At 42.8% G+C, this 18,278-nt stretch overlaps 1 protein-coding gene across 1 annotated transcript in view; it reads right to left on the bottom strand.

Annotated features, from left to right (window-relative positions):
* The window catches only part of celf5a (cugbp, Elav-like family member 5a), a 30,630-nt gene extending 13,078 nt beyond the window's left edge, over positions 1 to 17,552 (bottom strand). Inside the window, exons 1-2 of the mRNA XM_047051193.1 lie at positions 17,235 to 17,552; positions 9,755 to 9,837 (exon numbers count right to left, since the gene is read on the bottom strand). Of these exons, the coding sequence (XP_046907149.1) occupies positions 9,755 to 9,837; positions 17,235 to 17,424 (273 nt within the window). The 5' untranslated portion in view covers positions 17,425 to 17,552. The remainder of the gene's footprint in view (positions 1 to 9,754; positions 9,838 to 17,234) is intronic.
* Positions 17,553 to 18,278: the final 726 nt, after the last annotated feature.

The following is an 18,278-nucleotide window of genomic DNA, read 5'->3' as shown; positions in this document are numbered from 1 at the left end:
ACAACAAGCTGAAATTTCAATATTGTGGTTGTGTGTGTCAACATGTGTGACAACTACCTCAAGGGAAAGATGAGAGAGACCAGGGGTCCCTTCTTTGTATGTCACTTATTACATCCGAGATCAAATTACACATAAGCATGATCAATCATGATCTGGCTAATTAGGTTCTTTGAACACCCTTGTTGTTTATGATTAGTATAGCTGGATTGAGTTATGCGTTGGTCTAAAAGGGGTTATGTATCGATAGTAGAAACTTTGATCAGCAACGCTGCTATTGGCTGCTCACCATGGCCAAAAAGAGCAACCGTTTTTTTCCGCAACAGAGCCAACCGCAAGAGCTTACTCAAAGGTTACTTCAAATTTGAAGATTTCATAAGAACGGCAGACTTCAAAGTCTGCAAAATATAGGAAAGAGGCCTGGCAAAAAAGTAGCAGACAAATTAAATGTATAGTAGTGACCACGTTAGATGTTTTATCGCTTATTACAGTAGGCAAGGCCTATTTGTTTTTGTATTTTTCTTATTTTCATAATGAGTTTGTTTATCATCTTTAATGTCATATCATTTAATGTGGTTCCAACAAATTAATGATGTAAATGACACCCTCACAAGAAAACCAATAGGCTATCTCTCAAAACGTATAGTAGCCTGTCTCGATGTGCTAAAGGATCTGTCTATCATGCAATGCGCGATTAATTCGGGTTAACGATCAATTACATTTAGTCATTTAGCACACGCTCTTTTTACCCAATTATGCTAATTGGGTGTGCTCAAGCCTTTGGTGAGCCCAACCATTGTTCTCTCACATATATATTATTTATTATTATTTTTGCACTCCTAAGGATCCCTCAATATTTGGACTACATAGACAACGTTGGTGTCAAAAGGTTCGTCTTGGTCTCGATTGCGTTGCGTCTATTGGGGTTTTTGTTCCGTTGCACGGTTTAGTAGTTTTCAACATTTTTGTGGCAAAAAGGTCCTTTTGTGCACAAAGGGAACTCAGTGCTACCCTACGTCACAACGTCAGCACACGTTAGCAACGGCGCATAGATACGACGTGCATAGATGTGCAAGTAAGACTGTTGCACAGCAAGTATTGTATCGTGCCATGGTCTACTAGCAGCATCATACATTTAAAGGGGTCATTGATTTCAAAACTGATTTTACCTTGTCATAGTTGAATAACGACAGTTAGGTGGGTAAAATGGGCATACAGTGAACATCAAAGTCCATTGACACCTCTTTCCTATCTAAATCTCACAATTTGAAACTGCAGCTGTAAAACGATCGGTTTTGAAAAAGCTGTATTTGTGATGTCACAAATATTGCATCCCCTTTGTCACGCCACAACATTTACATACAGACCAGCCCTCTGGTGTTCTGGCCCAGGATCTCAGACACTAACGCTAGTTTATCTTACTTCCACGCAAACTACAAAGGAGAAAGTTTGAAGGTTTTTAAAGTATATTGAAAATGGACCATCGTTAATGCAGTGTTCCAGGCTACTGGGAACGCTGACACATAATTTCATAATCTTCCCAGGGTACCAGACACCCTCGACGGGCATGGCTGATGTTTTTCTATGAGAAGATCCCTGTGAAGTTCGACACTCATTTATTCATTTGCTTGAACCATTTCACCAATGACAGTTTTGAATGAAAACCTTGGACAATTAAAGAAGGATTTGCTAAGCCGCTGTTGCTGAAAAGAGGGGCTGTTCCAACCGTACGCTCATCACAAACGCAAGCTGTAAGTAACCAACAGTTAGCCTATTAGCAATGCTAACGTCTCCTGTATCTAGCATAGGTAGAATGCTAAATACGTTTCTAAACACATCAACATAGCTCTACCTTACTTAGCAAATGACTCTTGCTAGACTAGCTGTAGCCAGCATTAGAAGGGAAGCTTCCGAAAAAATTGCCAGAAAAGGAATAGCAGTCTAGCCTATTGTGCCTGTCTAGATTATTTATTTGAAAGAAACTGGAGAAAGGCAGGTGCTAGATACAGGATACGTTAGCATTGCTGATAACTGTTACCGACAAAATCATTCTACAGCTTGCGGTTGTGATGAACATAAGGTCGGAACGCACCTCTTTTACAGCTTCATAGCAAATCCTGCTTTACATTGTCCCAGGTTTTCAAAACCATCCTTGGGGAAATGGTTCACGCAAATGTGTCGATGGTCGAACTGCATCAGCCATGCCCGTCTAGTCAATGTTAGCTAGACTCTAGCTCATCTGCTTTTTATAAACGCTGATTTGCAAGGAATGCAAGAACAGCTAGATAGCGAAAACACCTAGACTTAATAGGCATGTAAACTAGTTTAGCTTGCTAACGCAAGAGCATAGGTAGAATGTGTGATGATTTTGCCAAGTTTATTGGCAATGGGGCTAACGTTATTTCATGTTCCTGACTGTGTTTCATTCAAATAAATAACCCGTGTTGTCATGTAAATCTACAATTCAAGATGCATGTTTGTGCAGATCTATTTTTCAACAAAATAGCGAGAGCTAACTGAAGTTGAGTTGAATCACGATAGTTTGTTTGCTAAGCTTTAGTGCTAACGTTACCCACCTAAGGCGATCCTGTTTGCTTCGACAACAGAAGTGGAAACAATTAACGTAATCATTTTAAATGATATCTAGTCAATCTGTTGAAAACAGTGTTGTGTAGACACAATAGATTTATTTGTAAATTTGTATTTCAAGTCTCCACCTTCGTTGATTCAGTGAGTGCTGACGTTGGCCGTGTTGCGTCTTTGCTCCGCAGTTTCACTCCTAAACCAACCAATCAGCGCGCTGGTCATCTATATATTTGTGAGCATACCATAAAAGGAGAAAATCTAGAATGTTTTCCCGGGAAAATTTCACTGGATGTATCAGGGGGCATAGAACATCACCCGGGCCATTTTCAGCCCAACCAATGTTACATACCCTATTCGAAGACCTTAAGGAACAGTGTGAAATGCCCCCAAAAAACTGTCAATTACCCTTTTAAGCACTTCAAGACTTGCATGTACAGTAAGTAATGTCACATTAAATAATGTAAACTCAAGTTTGTGTGGTGCGTCGCTGTCTTTAATGCCACAGCCTAAATGTCAAAATAATGTCTAAATGTCAATTTTTTCATTTCGGGCGCATTAAAACAATCCCCTCAGTGAAGTTTGGCTAGCAACAACAGCTCCAGCAAACCTGATTTAAAGGAATGGCTTGTTATCCAGCTTTGCAGAAGCCTGCTTATGACCATTCATTTGAATCAGGTGTGTTGGAGCAGGGAAACATCTTAAACATGCAGGACAGGGAGTACTTGAGGACTAGGGTTGAGAACCACTGCTCTAGACTGAGACAATTTAGCATTGTTACTGACAATAATTATGGAGTTAGATTTGTTTCATAATTCACAAACAAACGTAACATGATTCACAAATGTATTTCATGATTAACAAATAAATGTAAAGTGATTCATAAATGTATTTCATGATTAACAAATAAATGTAACGCAATTCACAAATGTATTTCGTGATTCACAAATGTAACGCGATTCACAAATAAATGACCCCATTACATTTGTTTGCAACCTGACGAACACAAGTTACAAATCGGAGAACACGAGTTACAAATCGGAGAACACAAGTTCCAAATCGGACAAACACGTGTTACAAATCTGCATTTGTGTGTGGAATTTTTTTAACTTTCCTGACGTGCATAGATTCACAAATGCATATTTTTAGTTAGCAGATGGTACTGTTTAAATTGCAATTCCATCTGAAATACTGCCAGTGACAATGTTGTTAGAATGGCTTGTTTCAAAGGGGGTTCAGCTTGAGGCTTAAGTCTAAGTTGACGTTTACCCAAGTGAGACTTATTTGTGTTAGCGCGACTTGCGTTAGCGACGTTGATGGAACACCCCCCAGGTTTAAGATAAAGGACTTGTTGCTATGACAGCAAGTCCAGAATAAGCTTTGAAGAACCGAACAATCCAAGATAATGACAAATCGTAACAATCAAATCCAGATAACTGAGTCAGCGATTTACTAAGAACGGGCCCCAGGTGTCAGACTGGTCCAGGAGAGATGATAATAATAATAATCATTATATTCAGCTCTCTTTCTCCTGCTTCCTCTCTCTCTCTCCCTCCCTCTCTCTCTCTTTCTCTTGCTCCCTCTGTCATCTTCTCTCTCTCCCTCTCTATTTCTCTCCTGCTCCTTCTCTCTCCCTCTCCCTCTCCTTCTCTCTCTCCCTCTGCCTCTCCTTCTCCCCCTCTGTTGTATAAAAGTATACAACTCCTCCCTGCTGGCATCAGCATGATGTAGAAAAAATCGATTATGCTCCCTGAACAATGATATGAGCGAGACGGCGGAGGGACACAGAGATATATGGAGTGGCGTGATAAGGCTGGACCAGAGGAAGTATGCTCTTCCCCTCTCATATAGACCGGAAGAAAACCCTAACTTTGAATAACACACAAATCCAGGAGACACTTACAGCAGACTTCTAGGGTTAGTAGCTACTGCTCTGGTTTCTACATCTACTGCTCTGGTTTCTATATCTACTCCTCTCCTAATCCAAGACAGAGAGAGAGAGATATGGTGAGAGGGGAGGGAGAGAGAGAGGGGAGGGAGAAAGATACGGAGGGGAGAGAGACAGAGAGATAGGGAGGGAAGAGAGAGAGAGATAGGGAGGGGAGAGAGAAGCTTTGCTCTTCAACAACAATTAAAACCCAGAACCTCCCAACAAACGGTACTAACTACAACTTACATGCAGCTGTGTGTGTGCATTGTGTGTGTGTGTGTGTAAGGGGCTAGTCCTGCTGGCATAGTATTAATAGGACACCTGTTGCCAAGGCAGACAATTACCATAATTAGTAGAAGGGAGGGGAGAGAGGGGAGAGAGACATGGAGGAGAAGGTTCTCTCTCTCAATTCAATAATGCTTGATTGGCATAAATGAGATCATTGTTGCCAAAGCCATATAAGATTGAACCTGTCAAAATTATGATCCAATAACATTTGTCAAAATAAGAGAAATAATAGGAATAATAACTACAATTACACTCTCTCTTTCTCTCTCAGACTTCCATGTCGTCAGGCATGTCTGTGAAACAGGAAAACGTGTGAAGATGTGAGCAAGGTTCTGTCTGTGGGGTTAGAGAACAGAAAGGGTTAGAGTCACACAGCATGTTAGTCACTGGACATCTCCCAGACCTCCTCAACAGGGTTGGGCAGAACTCTCTGGTTGCTAAGGTTACTGTGGTTGCTAAGACTACTGGTGGCATAGATCCTCTTTCAGCTGTTGCCTTATCTGCCCTGTGTGTGTGTGTTTGTGAAATGTCTGTGTGTGAACTCAGTAAGCGGTCCATTTCTCATTGCATTGATAAAAAAACTAAATTGGAATATTAAATCTAAAAATCCCATTGAAAAGTGAAAGAAGAATAAGAACATATTGGTAAAGCTTCAACATGTGGCGTGTTGTAAGTGTGGGGAGAGACGGAGAGGGAGAGAGAAAAAGATACATCAATAGAGAGAAAGAGTTACCATAGCAACTGATGGTTGAGAACTTTATTGTCATGCTCAGTTGCTCATTTATTTATTAAATTTTTATTTCAGGATGAGCCGCTCATAACTGACCTAGATGCACCTTTGTGGAGCGTTTGCTTCGTGACAAGGAGGCAGCCTGGCCACATGAGTGCTGGGTGGTGCATTAGTAGAGGGTGAGACAGGTCACCACACAGGGGAGTAGATTGTGAGACAGGTCACCACACAGGGGAGTAGAGGGTGAGACAGGTCACCACACAGGGGAGTAGAGGGTGAGACAGGTCACCACACAGGGGAGTAGAGGGTGAGACAGGTCACCACACAGGGGAAAGAGGATTAGCACAACAATATCCAATCACACAAAATGGCCATCTCCTGCTGATTTAGGAGTAACTCTCTATGCAATCATCTAGCAATCCAACAAGTGCCAGAACACACACAGATGCACGCTCACACACACATCAGGACAATAATGCGCACACACTAGGGCTGTGCCCGACTAAGATTTTCTTTGGTCAACCAAGACTCATCTAAACACTTCTGAAAATCGATTAATCTAAATTTGAAAAGTTTTTTTCTATTCTATAAATGTCACAATGTTTTTCATCAAACCATTTTGTGTGATGTTTTACCTCACTGTTTTCATACAGAATATGAAAGAAATGCATACGTATGAAGGGTTAGACAAAAATAGTGTTAGAATAACCCATAAATATACAGACATTTTCCCGATCTGACTCAATGTAGGTGCTGGACATTCCAGATTCAGCCGCTATCAAATTTGCTATTAGGCTACTAATAATAAGCCTCGTGTCACCAGTCCTGTTGTTACCGAATGCCGATATAATAAAAAATGCCTGATTGTATTATTTATTATCTCTTACAATGTACTACATATTAAAAATATTGTTTGTTTAACATGCAATCATCAGAGCGTGCTGATCACTGCTTGAAAGTGCAGCATGCTAATTTACGTAGAAGACGAGGGGGGAACGGTGTAATTCGATTTGGATGTGATATCTCTAACCTAGATTATTCAAATTGTAAACTTAAATTTAGGGAATAAACCTGCAATCTTGCCTCATGTCTTTGATTATACACACGTATATAGGCCTACAGAACTAACTATTTGACTAGTAACATGAGTCTAACAACTTAACACATCCAAAACCAACATAATTGTTGAAAGCGTGCGGTCTCTCAAATCGAAAACTTGGCTGTTGTTACATTTAGTCATTTAGCAGACGTTCTTATCCAGAGCGACATACAGTAAGTACATGGACATTCTCCCCGAGGCAAGTAGAGTGAAGTGCCTTGCCCAAGGACACAACGTCATGTGCACCGTCCGGGAATCGAACTGGCAACCTTCAGATTGCTAGCCCGATGCTCTACCCGCTCAGCCACCTGACTCCTTGTTAAAATAAAAAAAAATGCTGATTGTTTGACCTACAGTAGCACAGCATAAGCAGACATGGGTAACAAGGTTAGAGGGAGGGAGAATGACGCAGGAGCTCAGCCAAACATATCTTTGAAGTCTGATGTATTAATATAAACACCACAGAAACACTCACCACGGCAACCCCCGCGTGGGGAATGAAACACCCTGACCAGGAAAACATCCCCTAACCCTAATCCTCTATGAATAACTCATCCGTTTATTAAAATGGTTAATATGGTTCATGGATGTCAGAAAAGCAATCACTGCAAAGTTAAGGTGGTGAATGGATGACACTGACCGCTAGGCCTCGGAATGGGTTTGGTAGCCAAGTTATTTTCTGAGATGTTTCTTTCTGTGGGAAATTGTCTGGCATCAAAACGCAGTATATTGGGGTTATTGCATTCTCAATAATATTGCCACTGTCTCCAACAACTCCAGCAAATAATTCAAATAAATGTGTTTTAGGTTCAGGGTCCAGCGCAGGGGGGCCGGGGGCCAGGGGCCGGGTTAAGGTCTGTCTGAGTATCTGAGGTTTATAACTGACTAGTACCTGAGTCCTGTCTGTCAAACAACAGCTCACAGCAGATCTATAAACCAGGTTGGCAGATCTATAAACCAGGCTGGCAGATCTATAAACCAGGCAGTCAGGCTTCTCTATCCCCCAACATCATCAACAACCAGTCAGGCTGCAGGTCCAGCCGAGCCCCGAGACTACATACCATCACACACTGACCCCCCACTTTGAGATGCTATGTATCAGGGGTTTACAACCGGGGGTCCGCGGCCCCCTGGTGGTCCGCGACGGCATTGCAGGGGGTCCGCGACACAAACATATTTTGATCAGTCCACCATTGATTTTTATTTATTTATATTTTATTAGTGTTCAGAATCTTATACACACATATAAAAAAATCAGATTCTATGTATATTGTTGTATAGGTTTTTAAGTAGATATATCTACATTTGCTCGAGGTTTTTAAATGAAAGCAACATGGAAAACCAAATGTTAAAACTTCCTTCTATCCACATGCACGCACGCACACACACGTAGGCACGCACATGCAGGCGCAGGCACATCAGTGGGCCGCGGATTACTAAGAATGGTGGTCCCTGGGACAAAACCCGTTGAAAACCCCTGCTATGTATGACTGTGTGTGATGCTATGTATGACTGTGTAATGCTATGTATGACTGTGTGATGGTATGACTGCGTCTGATGTGTGTGTGGGTGTATATGTGTCTGTGTGGACGTGTGTGTGTACGTCTGTACGTGTGGGTCTGTGTGAATATGCTTGAGCCACCTGCCAGTTTGCTACGTTGCCATGACGACTGCTCACGCAAACCCCTATTTGCAAAATACATAATGAGAGACATCTCTATCATGGGCACACAAACAAACTCACACATATACACTCACACACCTACACATGTACACTCACACACACACACCTACACATATACACACACACACACACACACACAGGACCGAATCCCAATACTCCCCCTTACCCGTAGCCCTTAGTTTACCCCTAAACCTTGGCCCTCGAAACTGAGGGGTAAGGGCTACATATCCCTAAGAAATGGGACGCCACTTGGTTACAGGTACGTCATCTAGCACGTATCGATATCTCCAAAGCAAGTCGTGTAATGCACTGATATTAAACTAAATTCACTACTAATGGAGTTTACTTAAAACTGTAGACAAGAAATGCGGGACTGTTGTGCAATTCAGCCCTGTAACATTAGCGTACCAAACTAGCGATTTTTAGAACTGTTTCAATTAGGAAAATGGTTGCAAATATATATGTTCAGGACTGTGTATAACACAAAACAAGACAGTCATAATTTTTCATCAATTAATTAAGCCGAAAATATTACATTTATCGGACTCTCTGGATGATCTGGCCGCCATTGTTGCCGGTCGCATAGTATTCACATAGCCTGAGGTTTCCAGTAAGCTCCCGATCTTACTTGGTTTTAAGGGGTGTATAACCCTTAGTCTTAGCCCTAACCCTAGCTCAAAGTATTGGGACACCACTAGCTCTCACGGGAACGCACAAAACTAAGAGTAAGGGGTAAGGGGGAGTATTGGGATTCGGCTTTAGTATCAGCCTTAGAGTACTCAGATGTTGGATGACATGCAGAAGGAGAGAAGAATTTACAACTCAACAAGACAGCACATGTTGGTTCTGCTGTTCTGATGTTGGTCAACAGTAATCCATACACTAGCTACACGCATCTTCACACATACACTCTAACTCAAGCTAGCTAACCCAGATCACATGACACACCCACACAGGCAGAACTTGCCTCCAACCATCAAATAGGTTAAAGAATTATAAATGCCAGACATCCATTATTAACACATAGTTGTGAGTGTGAAGATATGTGTGTGTAAGTCTGTCTTTGTGTGTGTGTGTGTGTAGGGGGGGGGGGTGTATGTGTGTATGTGCTTGCATGTGTCAGAGAGATAGAGAGAGATCATTACAAAGTGATTGTAAGAGAATCAGAAAGGCCACATCCAAACTTTTGACTGGTACTGTATGTATTTATGTGTCTGTGAATGTGTTAGTGTGTACACTACCTTTTTTGATTCTCTTACACTCACTTTGTAATGATCTTTGTAATACATACACACACAGTTGAAGTGCCAACTAGCCAGCCAGCTGACCAGCCAGCCAGACTGTCAGCCAGATACACAGATCTCTCTGTGTGTGTGTGTGTCTGTGTGTACGTGTGTGTATGGTGTGTGTGTGTATGCCAGGCCCAGAGAGAGAGAGACCTACCCCTGGCAGGGTCTTCTGTTCATGCAGGGCGTTCTGAGCTTTGATGGCCGACTCTCTGGCACAGTAGGTAAGGAATGCACAGCCTGGGATGGGGAGAGAGGGGGACAGGGAGAGACAGTGAGAACAGGGAGAGAGAGGGACAGGGAGAGAGAGTGAGAACAGGGAGTGAGGGGGACAGGGAGAGAGGAAGACAGGGAGAGAAGGGAAGGGAGAGAGGGGGACAGGGAGAGAGAGAGAACAGGGAGAGAGGGGGACAGGGAGAGAGGGAGACAGGGAGAGGAGAAAAGGGAGAGAGGGGGACAGGGAGAGAGAAAGAGGGACAGGGAGAGAGTGAGAACAGGGAGAGAGAGTGAGAACAGGGAGAGAGGGGGACAAGGAGAGAAGGGAAGGGAAAGAGGGGGACAGTGGGACAGGGAGAGCGAGTGAGAACAGGGAGAGAGGGGGGGACAGGGAGAGAGAGGGAGAACAGGGAGAGAGAGTGAAAACAGGGAGAGAGAAGGACAGGGAGAGAGAGTGAGAACAGGGAGAGAGGGGACAGGGAGAGAGGGGGACAGGGAGAGAGGGGGACAGGGAGAGAGAGTGAGAACAGGGGACAGGGAGAGAAAGAGACAGGGGTACAGGGAGAGAGAGGGAGAACAGGGAGAGAAAGGGACAGACTAAAAGTCAGTTAAAGCTATACCAGTGTTAGGGTTAACCCTGTATCCCTTCTTTTTCCTCATGGGCGTCAGGTGTACAAGCACTAAAGTGCATCATTGTAAACATACCAATCAGGTGTAAGCTTTATAAAAAGGCAACAGGCCAGTGTACCTGTTCTCACTAAAAATGGAAGGCAATGTTGCAGGAAGAAGAAGAGGGAGAGAGAGGATGAGAGGGGGAGCCTGTGGAGGAAGAGTGGTAGGGAGAGGTAGACCTGGAGGCCTACTACAGTCTTTGATTTGAAATATGTTCTGATCTTCTCCACAAAATGCAACTTTACGTAGACAATGTGGAGAGTACAGTACATATTTTCATTAGTGTGCAGAACTAGTCTTGTGCATTGTGTTCGGTCAACATATTCATGAACAAAATCAAGCAGGTTATATCATTACTAGTGGTGGGCCGTTATCGGCGTTAACGTTCTGCGTTAACTTTAGATTCTTATCGGGCGATAAAAAAAATATTGCCGTAAAATAAAATTCAAAGTTGGGTTGGGAGCTGGGTCTATACAACACAAGCTATGATGACTTTCACCTTGATATTTTAGAGTAGATGTATAACTAGCCAAATTGCCCTGTAGGGAGCGAGAACGAGTCTTCGAACCTGTGTGTATGCCTTGTGTATGAAATTACAACATCAAACGTGACGTGCTAACATGGATGCATCTATGAAGCCAACGGGTTTGCTTCAGGGAAAATTTATTTTTAAGAACCTTCCCAATGGAAACCTCGACAAGACTAAGGTTGTTTGCACCTTGTGCGATGCGGAATTAGCTTACTGTAGGAGTTCTTACAGTCTCAAACACCACCTAAACGCAAAGCATCCCTTAGGTAATGCTGTATATGCCGGGCCAAGCACTGATTTAGCGCAGGGGAAGAGTCGTCTGTTTGAGTGCAACCGAGGCAAGCCCGTCAGCACAGCTCTATCAGCCAAGCTAACAAATCTCCTCGCTCACCTGGCTTGAGAAACCCGTTCTCAAAGACTTATTTTTAGTCATTATTTGGGTAGCACACATATTCTGAATACCTTCGGCGGAATTCAAATGATCCATTTTAATCTAGATTAATCTAGATTGATTCCAATATTACAGTCAGATTAATCTAGATTTTTTTAAATGATCTATGCCCACCACTAATCATTACAAAGGAATAGTTAGTGTAAAAGTGTTATTAAATTTGGACAACAGTGGTTAAACACTGGTTCAAACAGAGTCAAATTTTATGAACCATGTGTGTGGCATATGGTGACAGAATTTTTATTTTATTAGTGCTGTCAGTTAAACGCGTTATTAACGGCGTTAACGCAAACCCATTTTAATGGCGTCAAATTTTTTATCGCAAGATTGACGTCCTTTTTGGCCAAGCAAACTTTGTAGTTTTTTTCATGAGCTGTTGCAATAACTACTGATGTTAGAAAAACTACAACACCACACCGGATTTAGCTAGACCGGAAACAAAACAACAGGCACGCCGCACACACTTGTTTGGTATTGCGAGCCAGCTACAGAGTAGTAGCAGAGAATGTCTAATATGGGGAGAACTGCCACTCTCGGGAAACTTCCGGGTTCTAAACTGGTTGCAGTTCCACTCTAGTTCCATACGAGGGCGCTAACAAGCAAGTGCAGAATGAATGGAGGTCCATGGAGCTATAGACCAATTATCACCCTACGTCACACAACTGTCAAGCAGGCTCAACTGCGCATGTGGGTTGCAAAAGACGAACTTCTCCCCGTTCTATTACTCTTGAAGTGTCGTTAAGGTCATCATATATCTCTGGCCACTGGATTGCAGGGCTTGACATAAATTTTTTGAGGCTTTTGGCCTTTGGACAAATACATTTACGTTCACTTGTCTATGCACAAAAGTCACTTGACCCCGATACCCTTAAATAGCCTGTCCAAGTGATCGGGCAAAACTAGCCTGGCTAACGGAGGTCGCTTTCTCAGGCAAATGACGAATGAAACAGACAGGTTAAAGAAATCCGAGATTCTGGCTATCTTCACCAGACTCGTATCTACATTAGGCAGTCCCCTGACGTTTCTGGTGTAGAATGGAGTGAAATACAACATTGTGCAAACTGCCAGTGAGCGAGTCTGACTGAGGCTAACGTCAAAACAGTGTAACTGGGATGTAGTCTCACTCAGATTGCCAGTTTAAACAAATCAGAAAAATAATCGGACCAGCTGACTAAAAGCAGAATTCCCATATCTCTTGAAAGCTGCCCTGCTCGACTTTTTAACGTAGAATTGACTGTAAAAGTGTAAAATTATGAACTTTGTGTCATGACGTGAAGACATGGTTGCCGCTCGACTATGCGGTCTGTACCGGGCGACATTCTCACTCAAATTTCAAGACTTTCGTGACCCAAATCAAAATTCTGATGCGACAGATCATTGGGTAATCGCTTTCTCTCCTATAGGCATGTCCTCCTCGATGCTTTTGGTCTTTTTAAATCTAACTATTTGTATCATCCTTGTGGTCCTTTTGCCATTTAAAATGCTATCCTTTCCCGGTTTTCTGTAGCCACAGTGCGCACGCATCCCGATTGTTACAAACAAATAATTGGTCTATACCCCTCAAAATCCACTTTTCTCAGGATATAATTTTTTGTCTAGTAATTTGAATTCTGAATTCAAAAGGGGAGGCAAAACAAATACACACTGCTGGGTGTTGTTTTATTTTTTTCGCCTTTCTGTTCTAAAAAGCTTTTTAAAATGTCAATGACGTCATACACATCGTACGACCAGCGATACTGCTTTATGGCAAGCTCTGGTCTCTTCTTTTTTTTTCTCGAGGCATCGACAACACAGATGAAAGGTTCTCCCTGTCAATACACATGCTAGAAAGAGTTTTGGCTTGTTAATGTTGTTGCTAATGTTGCTAATGCTCTGACATTCTAATTCTGCTTCGGGTGCCATCAAGTGGGATCTCTGGTCGTAGTCAGTCCTTCACTAACCAATCAGCATTCATTGGCAGAATGCTAGCGTGTTAAGGGCAACAATGACTCATCCTGTTAGAAAATACAATCGAAAAAGTAACGTTCATTCAACTTTTGACCTATCATCTATGTTGAACATACAAAAACTACAAACAAATCTAAGATTTCTCAACGACAATCAGGCGAAAGAGACAAATTTAGCAATTTAGCTCCATAGGCTCCCATTCAACATGCACTCGCTTGCGATCACCCCCAGTGGAACTCTGGTGGAACTGCAACCAAATTTGGGACAATGGGGCTTACAGTTTTTTTTATTCGCTTTGGTACTATTTTCACAAGTAAGGTGAATATTTTCAAAACTTTTAGTACAAAGATCCAAACTGATCACACTTGTAACGCTGCTAGTCATTCTTTCAAAACCTGATGGAATGCTTTCAGTCCACATAATCATTGTTTCAAACACAAGATTATTGTAATATGTAATGGGAACATTTGGTTTAATCACCAAAACACAACAGTATGATCTTCTTTCAGTTTAGTACTTTTAACAATCAGTTCATCCAACAGCAAACAATGCAAGATACATGTTTCAAATCGGCCTTAGAAGTGCTGAAATGAATATGCTACAGTACTATGTAAAAGACAGATTACAGTTTCACATTAGGCAATACACTTACATTACTCACATTTACATAATCTATAACTTCCAAAATATCCATCCAAGTGTAATCAAGTGAAGAATCAATGAAGACATTGTCTACAATCATTTGGCCAAATTAGTTTTTATACTATTTTTCAGATGTAATTGTAAAATAGGTATACTTTCTATTACGTATGTAACTGAATGAGAAAAAAATATAACATTTACTGTAAAGGCCCCATGCCCACCTCTTTGACCTCTCTGTTGGTGCCCATGCCCACCTCTCTGACCTCTCTGTTGGTGCCCATGCCCACCTCTTTGACCTCTCTGTTAGTGCCCATGCCCACCTCTCTGACCTCTCTGGTGGTGCCCATGCCCACCTCTCTGACGGATGCCTTGTCCACAAGCTCTTCCTATTCCCTGCTGTCTATCCTGCTCTATGTTGAAAGAAGCCAGTGTTTACGCCCCCACTTTTATATATATCTAATGACCAATTGTGGTTACCCCAATTTGAAATCAAGTAGCAATAACGAGTATGCATCATGTGTGGTTACAGTAATTTATATGTCAGTACAAAACACATTTTATTTCTGTAGTTCTCAAAATCTGTTCTCTAACTGTTTATTGCTGAAATGAATATATATAGGTTTACCAAAAGGTTCAGTGATTAACCATTAAGATCAATTGGATTAAGTGTTGGTCAAATGTATTTACACAAATTAGAAAAGAAGCATATCAAAAGTATCGTGAGCATTGCATTGTGAAAGACAATTACCTCAAAGTATTTCTTTGATGACACACTGATTAGGTGTGGTGAAAAAGTGATTGTGTATGACGTGCATTGTACTTTGTCAATTGAACATGTGATTACATGTTTGAAAAAACTGACTTTTTGATGATCTGCTTTGAGTTTTGTACTAACAGTTGTGAGGTTTTACCACATACTTGTGAAAATAGTACCAAAGCGAATAAAAAAAACTGTAATTGGCAGACTGCCGACAGCCCCATCTGGCTCTTCCAATCACGTGGAGAGGCCATTTTAATTGGCTGAGGCAGCCAAAGCTTAGGAAGTCAAGCAGCTGATCACCGTGGAGACAGCTGATCATTGTGGAGAAAGCTGATCACCGTGGCGATGGCAGCTTCAGACTGAGTCTGGTCTTCTTAAACCCATCATTAAAACACACACACACAATCTCTGACACAACCCTAGACACACACACAGAGTAGAGTGAGGACGTGCTGTCTTCTGATTCAAGAAGTCTACCTCACTAAGCACTACTATGTCTATGTGTGTCCATGTTTGTGTGTGTGTCTGTGTGTGTGTGTCTGGAAGTGTGTCTGGGTGTGTGTGTCTGTGTGTCAGTGTAAACGTTTTTGCTAGTGTGTGTATATGAGAGTATGTATGTGTGTGCATGTCTGTGTGCGTGTGACTGTGTGTGTGAGTGAGTGGGTGAGTGTGCATGCATCAGATTCCCTCTAGAACAGACTGTCATGAAGAAAGCTAACATAGCCCAGGAATAGGGCAACTCATAGTCCAGAACTAGGGCTTCAGCTATGGAGTCCAGGGCTACAGCTATAGAGTCAAGGGCTACAGCTGGGGCTAGACATAGCCCAGGTCTAGAACTAGGGCCTCTTATTCATTCACTCTAAATTACACACTGTCAATCAGATTGCTTAAACATGGTCTGAGGATTTAAGAGAGCTATTAATAACTAATGAAGAGGACACCATAAATAAAATGCATTATTAATGTCATTTCAGAACATGATCAGTTCCTATGTAGGCCGAGGCTACTTGTTGTGACGATGAATGAGGATGATGATGATGAAGGCGACGGTCTGAAAGCCAACAGGAAACAGCAGGGAGGGAGGGGGCAGAGGAAGAGAGAGGTATGGCGGAGTGAAGGAACAGACAGAGGGGTGGAGAGGAAGGCAGAGACCGCTTACTGTCACAGCTCACGTGGAAAATGGCGTTAATGGCTAAACTACACAATAACATGAAACATCTGATTTGCCTTTTTACATCCTCGCCTTACTCTCTCTTAGACAGTGGGCTGGTGGGACGCGAGGGTTAGGGTTAGACAAGGTTAGGTTTGGACAGTTGCGGCGGTTTTAGTAACCCTAACCTGTAAGCGTCCGTCATCTCCAGTAACCCCGTTCTTACAGCCACAGCTTGTATAAGGTTATGTATAAACCTAGTAGGGAAATGCCTGTCTCTCTGTATGGAGCTTTTATAGGGTTATGTATAAACCTAGTAGGGAAATGCCTGTCTCGCTGTATGGAGCTTTTATAGGGTTATGTATAAACCTAGTAGGGAAATGCCTGTCTCTCTGTATGGAGCTTTTATAGGGTTATGTATAACCCTAGTAGGGAAATGCCTGTCCCTCTGTATGTAGCTTCGTATAAGTAGGGAAATGGATCGAGTCAAAACGCCTTCCTGGCTGCACATGGAGAGCTGGTAGTGCCAGCATACAGGCATACAAGCATACAAGCTTACAGGCATACAGACATACAGGCATACAGGCATACAAGCATACAGGCATACAGGCATACAGGCATTCAAGCATACAGGCATACAGACATACAAGCATACAGGCATACAGGCATACAAGCATACAGATATACAGATGAACAAGTGATGCTTCGCAGCCAGAGAAGGGGGGGTGGGTAGGAGGGATGAAGGGGGAGGCAGGGGGAGGCTGATAAAAAATGTATCCCTTTCCACCGCTTCTGCCCCACTTAGGGCAGAGCAGAGCAGCTAGACAATCAAACAGAATAAAGGAGACGTCGACATGCAGTGAAGACATTTTGATATTCGTGTCACTCCTGGCCTCCATGAGTAAATCTGGGCTAGAGTGTACACTGTGCCAATGTGTTGGGCTGTATGTGCTGAGGGTGGTCTAACGGCATCATTAAATGTCTCAGTGAGAGCGTGATGGGAAACATGTTGGTCTGGTTTCACTACGAACGCACCACGGATCACACACACTACTGACAGAACAACATGAAGACAAGCGCAGGAAAAAAACAACACTAATTGTAGACAGGATGTGTAATATTTAGCAAAGACAGATTTTTTACGTACTGAAGCCTAAATGTCTATTACTGAATATATATGTGGATGTTTTAGGCTACTCGGTGCGCTGTTGATTCATTATAACCAGGTTTTTGTTAAAGGGCCTTGCAATGCCGTCTGAATGCGCGTTACCTTTGTGCATGCCGCTGTATCGGTCCTTCAGAACTGTCAGCTCGTGGATTTTCCCAAACTGTTCGAACAGCGGTCTCAGGTCCTTCTCCTCGAGGGTACGCGGTATTTGTCCAATAAATAGTTTAATGGCATCTTGGTCTTTCATAGTACCCCTCTCCGGATGAATGGAAACCAATTCTGACCCGTTCATGGGTTTCGGGAATACGATATGCGAGTACTGCTGCTGGTGTGGGATGAGGAGCAGAGGCGGTTGGGTCTGTTGTGCCGCCGGTCCGGTGTAAATCAGGCTGGTGAGAGCGGGATGGGGCTGAGTTTGGTGCTGCTGGAGCCTGCTTTCCGACTGGGCAAATCTGGCCATTCTGAGCGTGGAGCAGGCTGGATGATGATGACAACACACACACTGACTGAGGGTAGTGTGTGTGTTGCCCAGCTGGAAACCAGGCTCACTTTCTTTCCGACACACAACACACTCGAACAGTTCCAGGGAAGGGAAGGTGGAAAGGGGGCGAGAGCGAGCAGACCAGCGCGTTATTCGCTGCTCTTTAGTGACACTTAGTGGCTATGGTTAGGTAGCGCAACGATGGCAAATTGTTTTGTTGTTATTGTATTAAAGGGGTCATTGATTGCAGAACCGAATTTACCTTGTCACAGCTGAATAACGAGAGTTCAGTGGGTAAAATGGACATACAGTGAACCCCAAAGTCCATTGAAACCTCTTTCCTATGCAAATCTCACAATAAAAAATGTAGCTGTAAAACGGTAGGTTTTGAAAAAGCCACTAAACTGAAGTCAGTCACCTTTTTTGGTTCTAGTCCGTACCTTTGTCACGCCCCAAAATTTGCTGCGCGGTGCTCTGTGTACTTCCACGGAATTACAAAGAAGAACAGTTTTCAAGGATATTGAAACTGGACTACGGTGGTAAATGCAGTGTTCCAGCCTGTACAGGGAATGCTGACACTTTTCAGAGTCTTCCTAAGGAACCAAACACTCGACGGGCTGTGATGTTTGTCTATGAGAAGATCGCTGTGCAGTTCAACCCTCAAA

The sequence above is a fragment of the Hypomesus transpacificus genome, unplaced genomic scaffold (genome assembly GCF_021917145.1).
Source record: "Hypomesus transpacificus isolate Combined female unplaced genomic scaffold, fHypTra1 scaffold_139, whole genome shotgun sequence".
Taxonomy (NCBI): domain Eukaryota; kingdom Metazoa; phylum Chordata; class Actinopteri; order Osmeriformes; family Osmeridae; genus Hypomesus; species Hypomesus transpacificus.
This window is presented reverse-complemented; position numbering and strand designations above follow the sequence as displayed.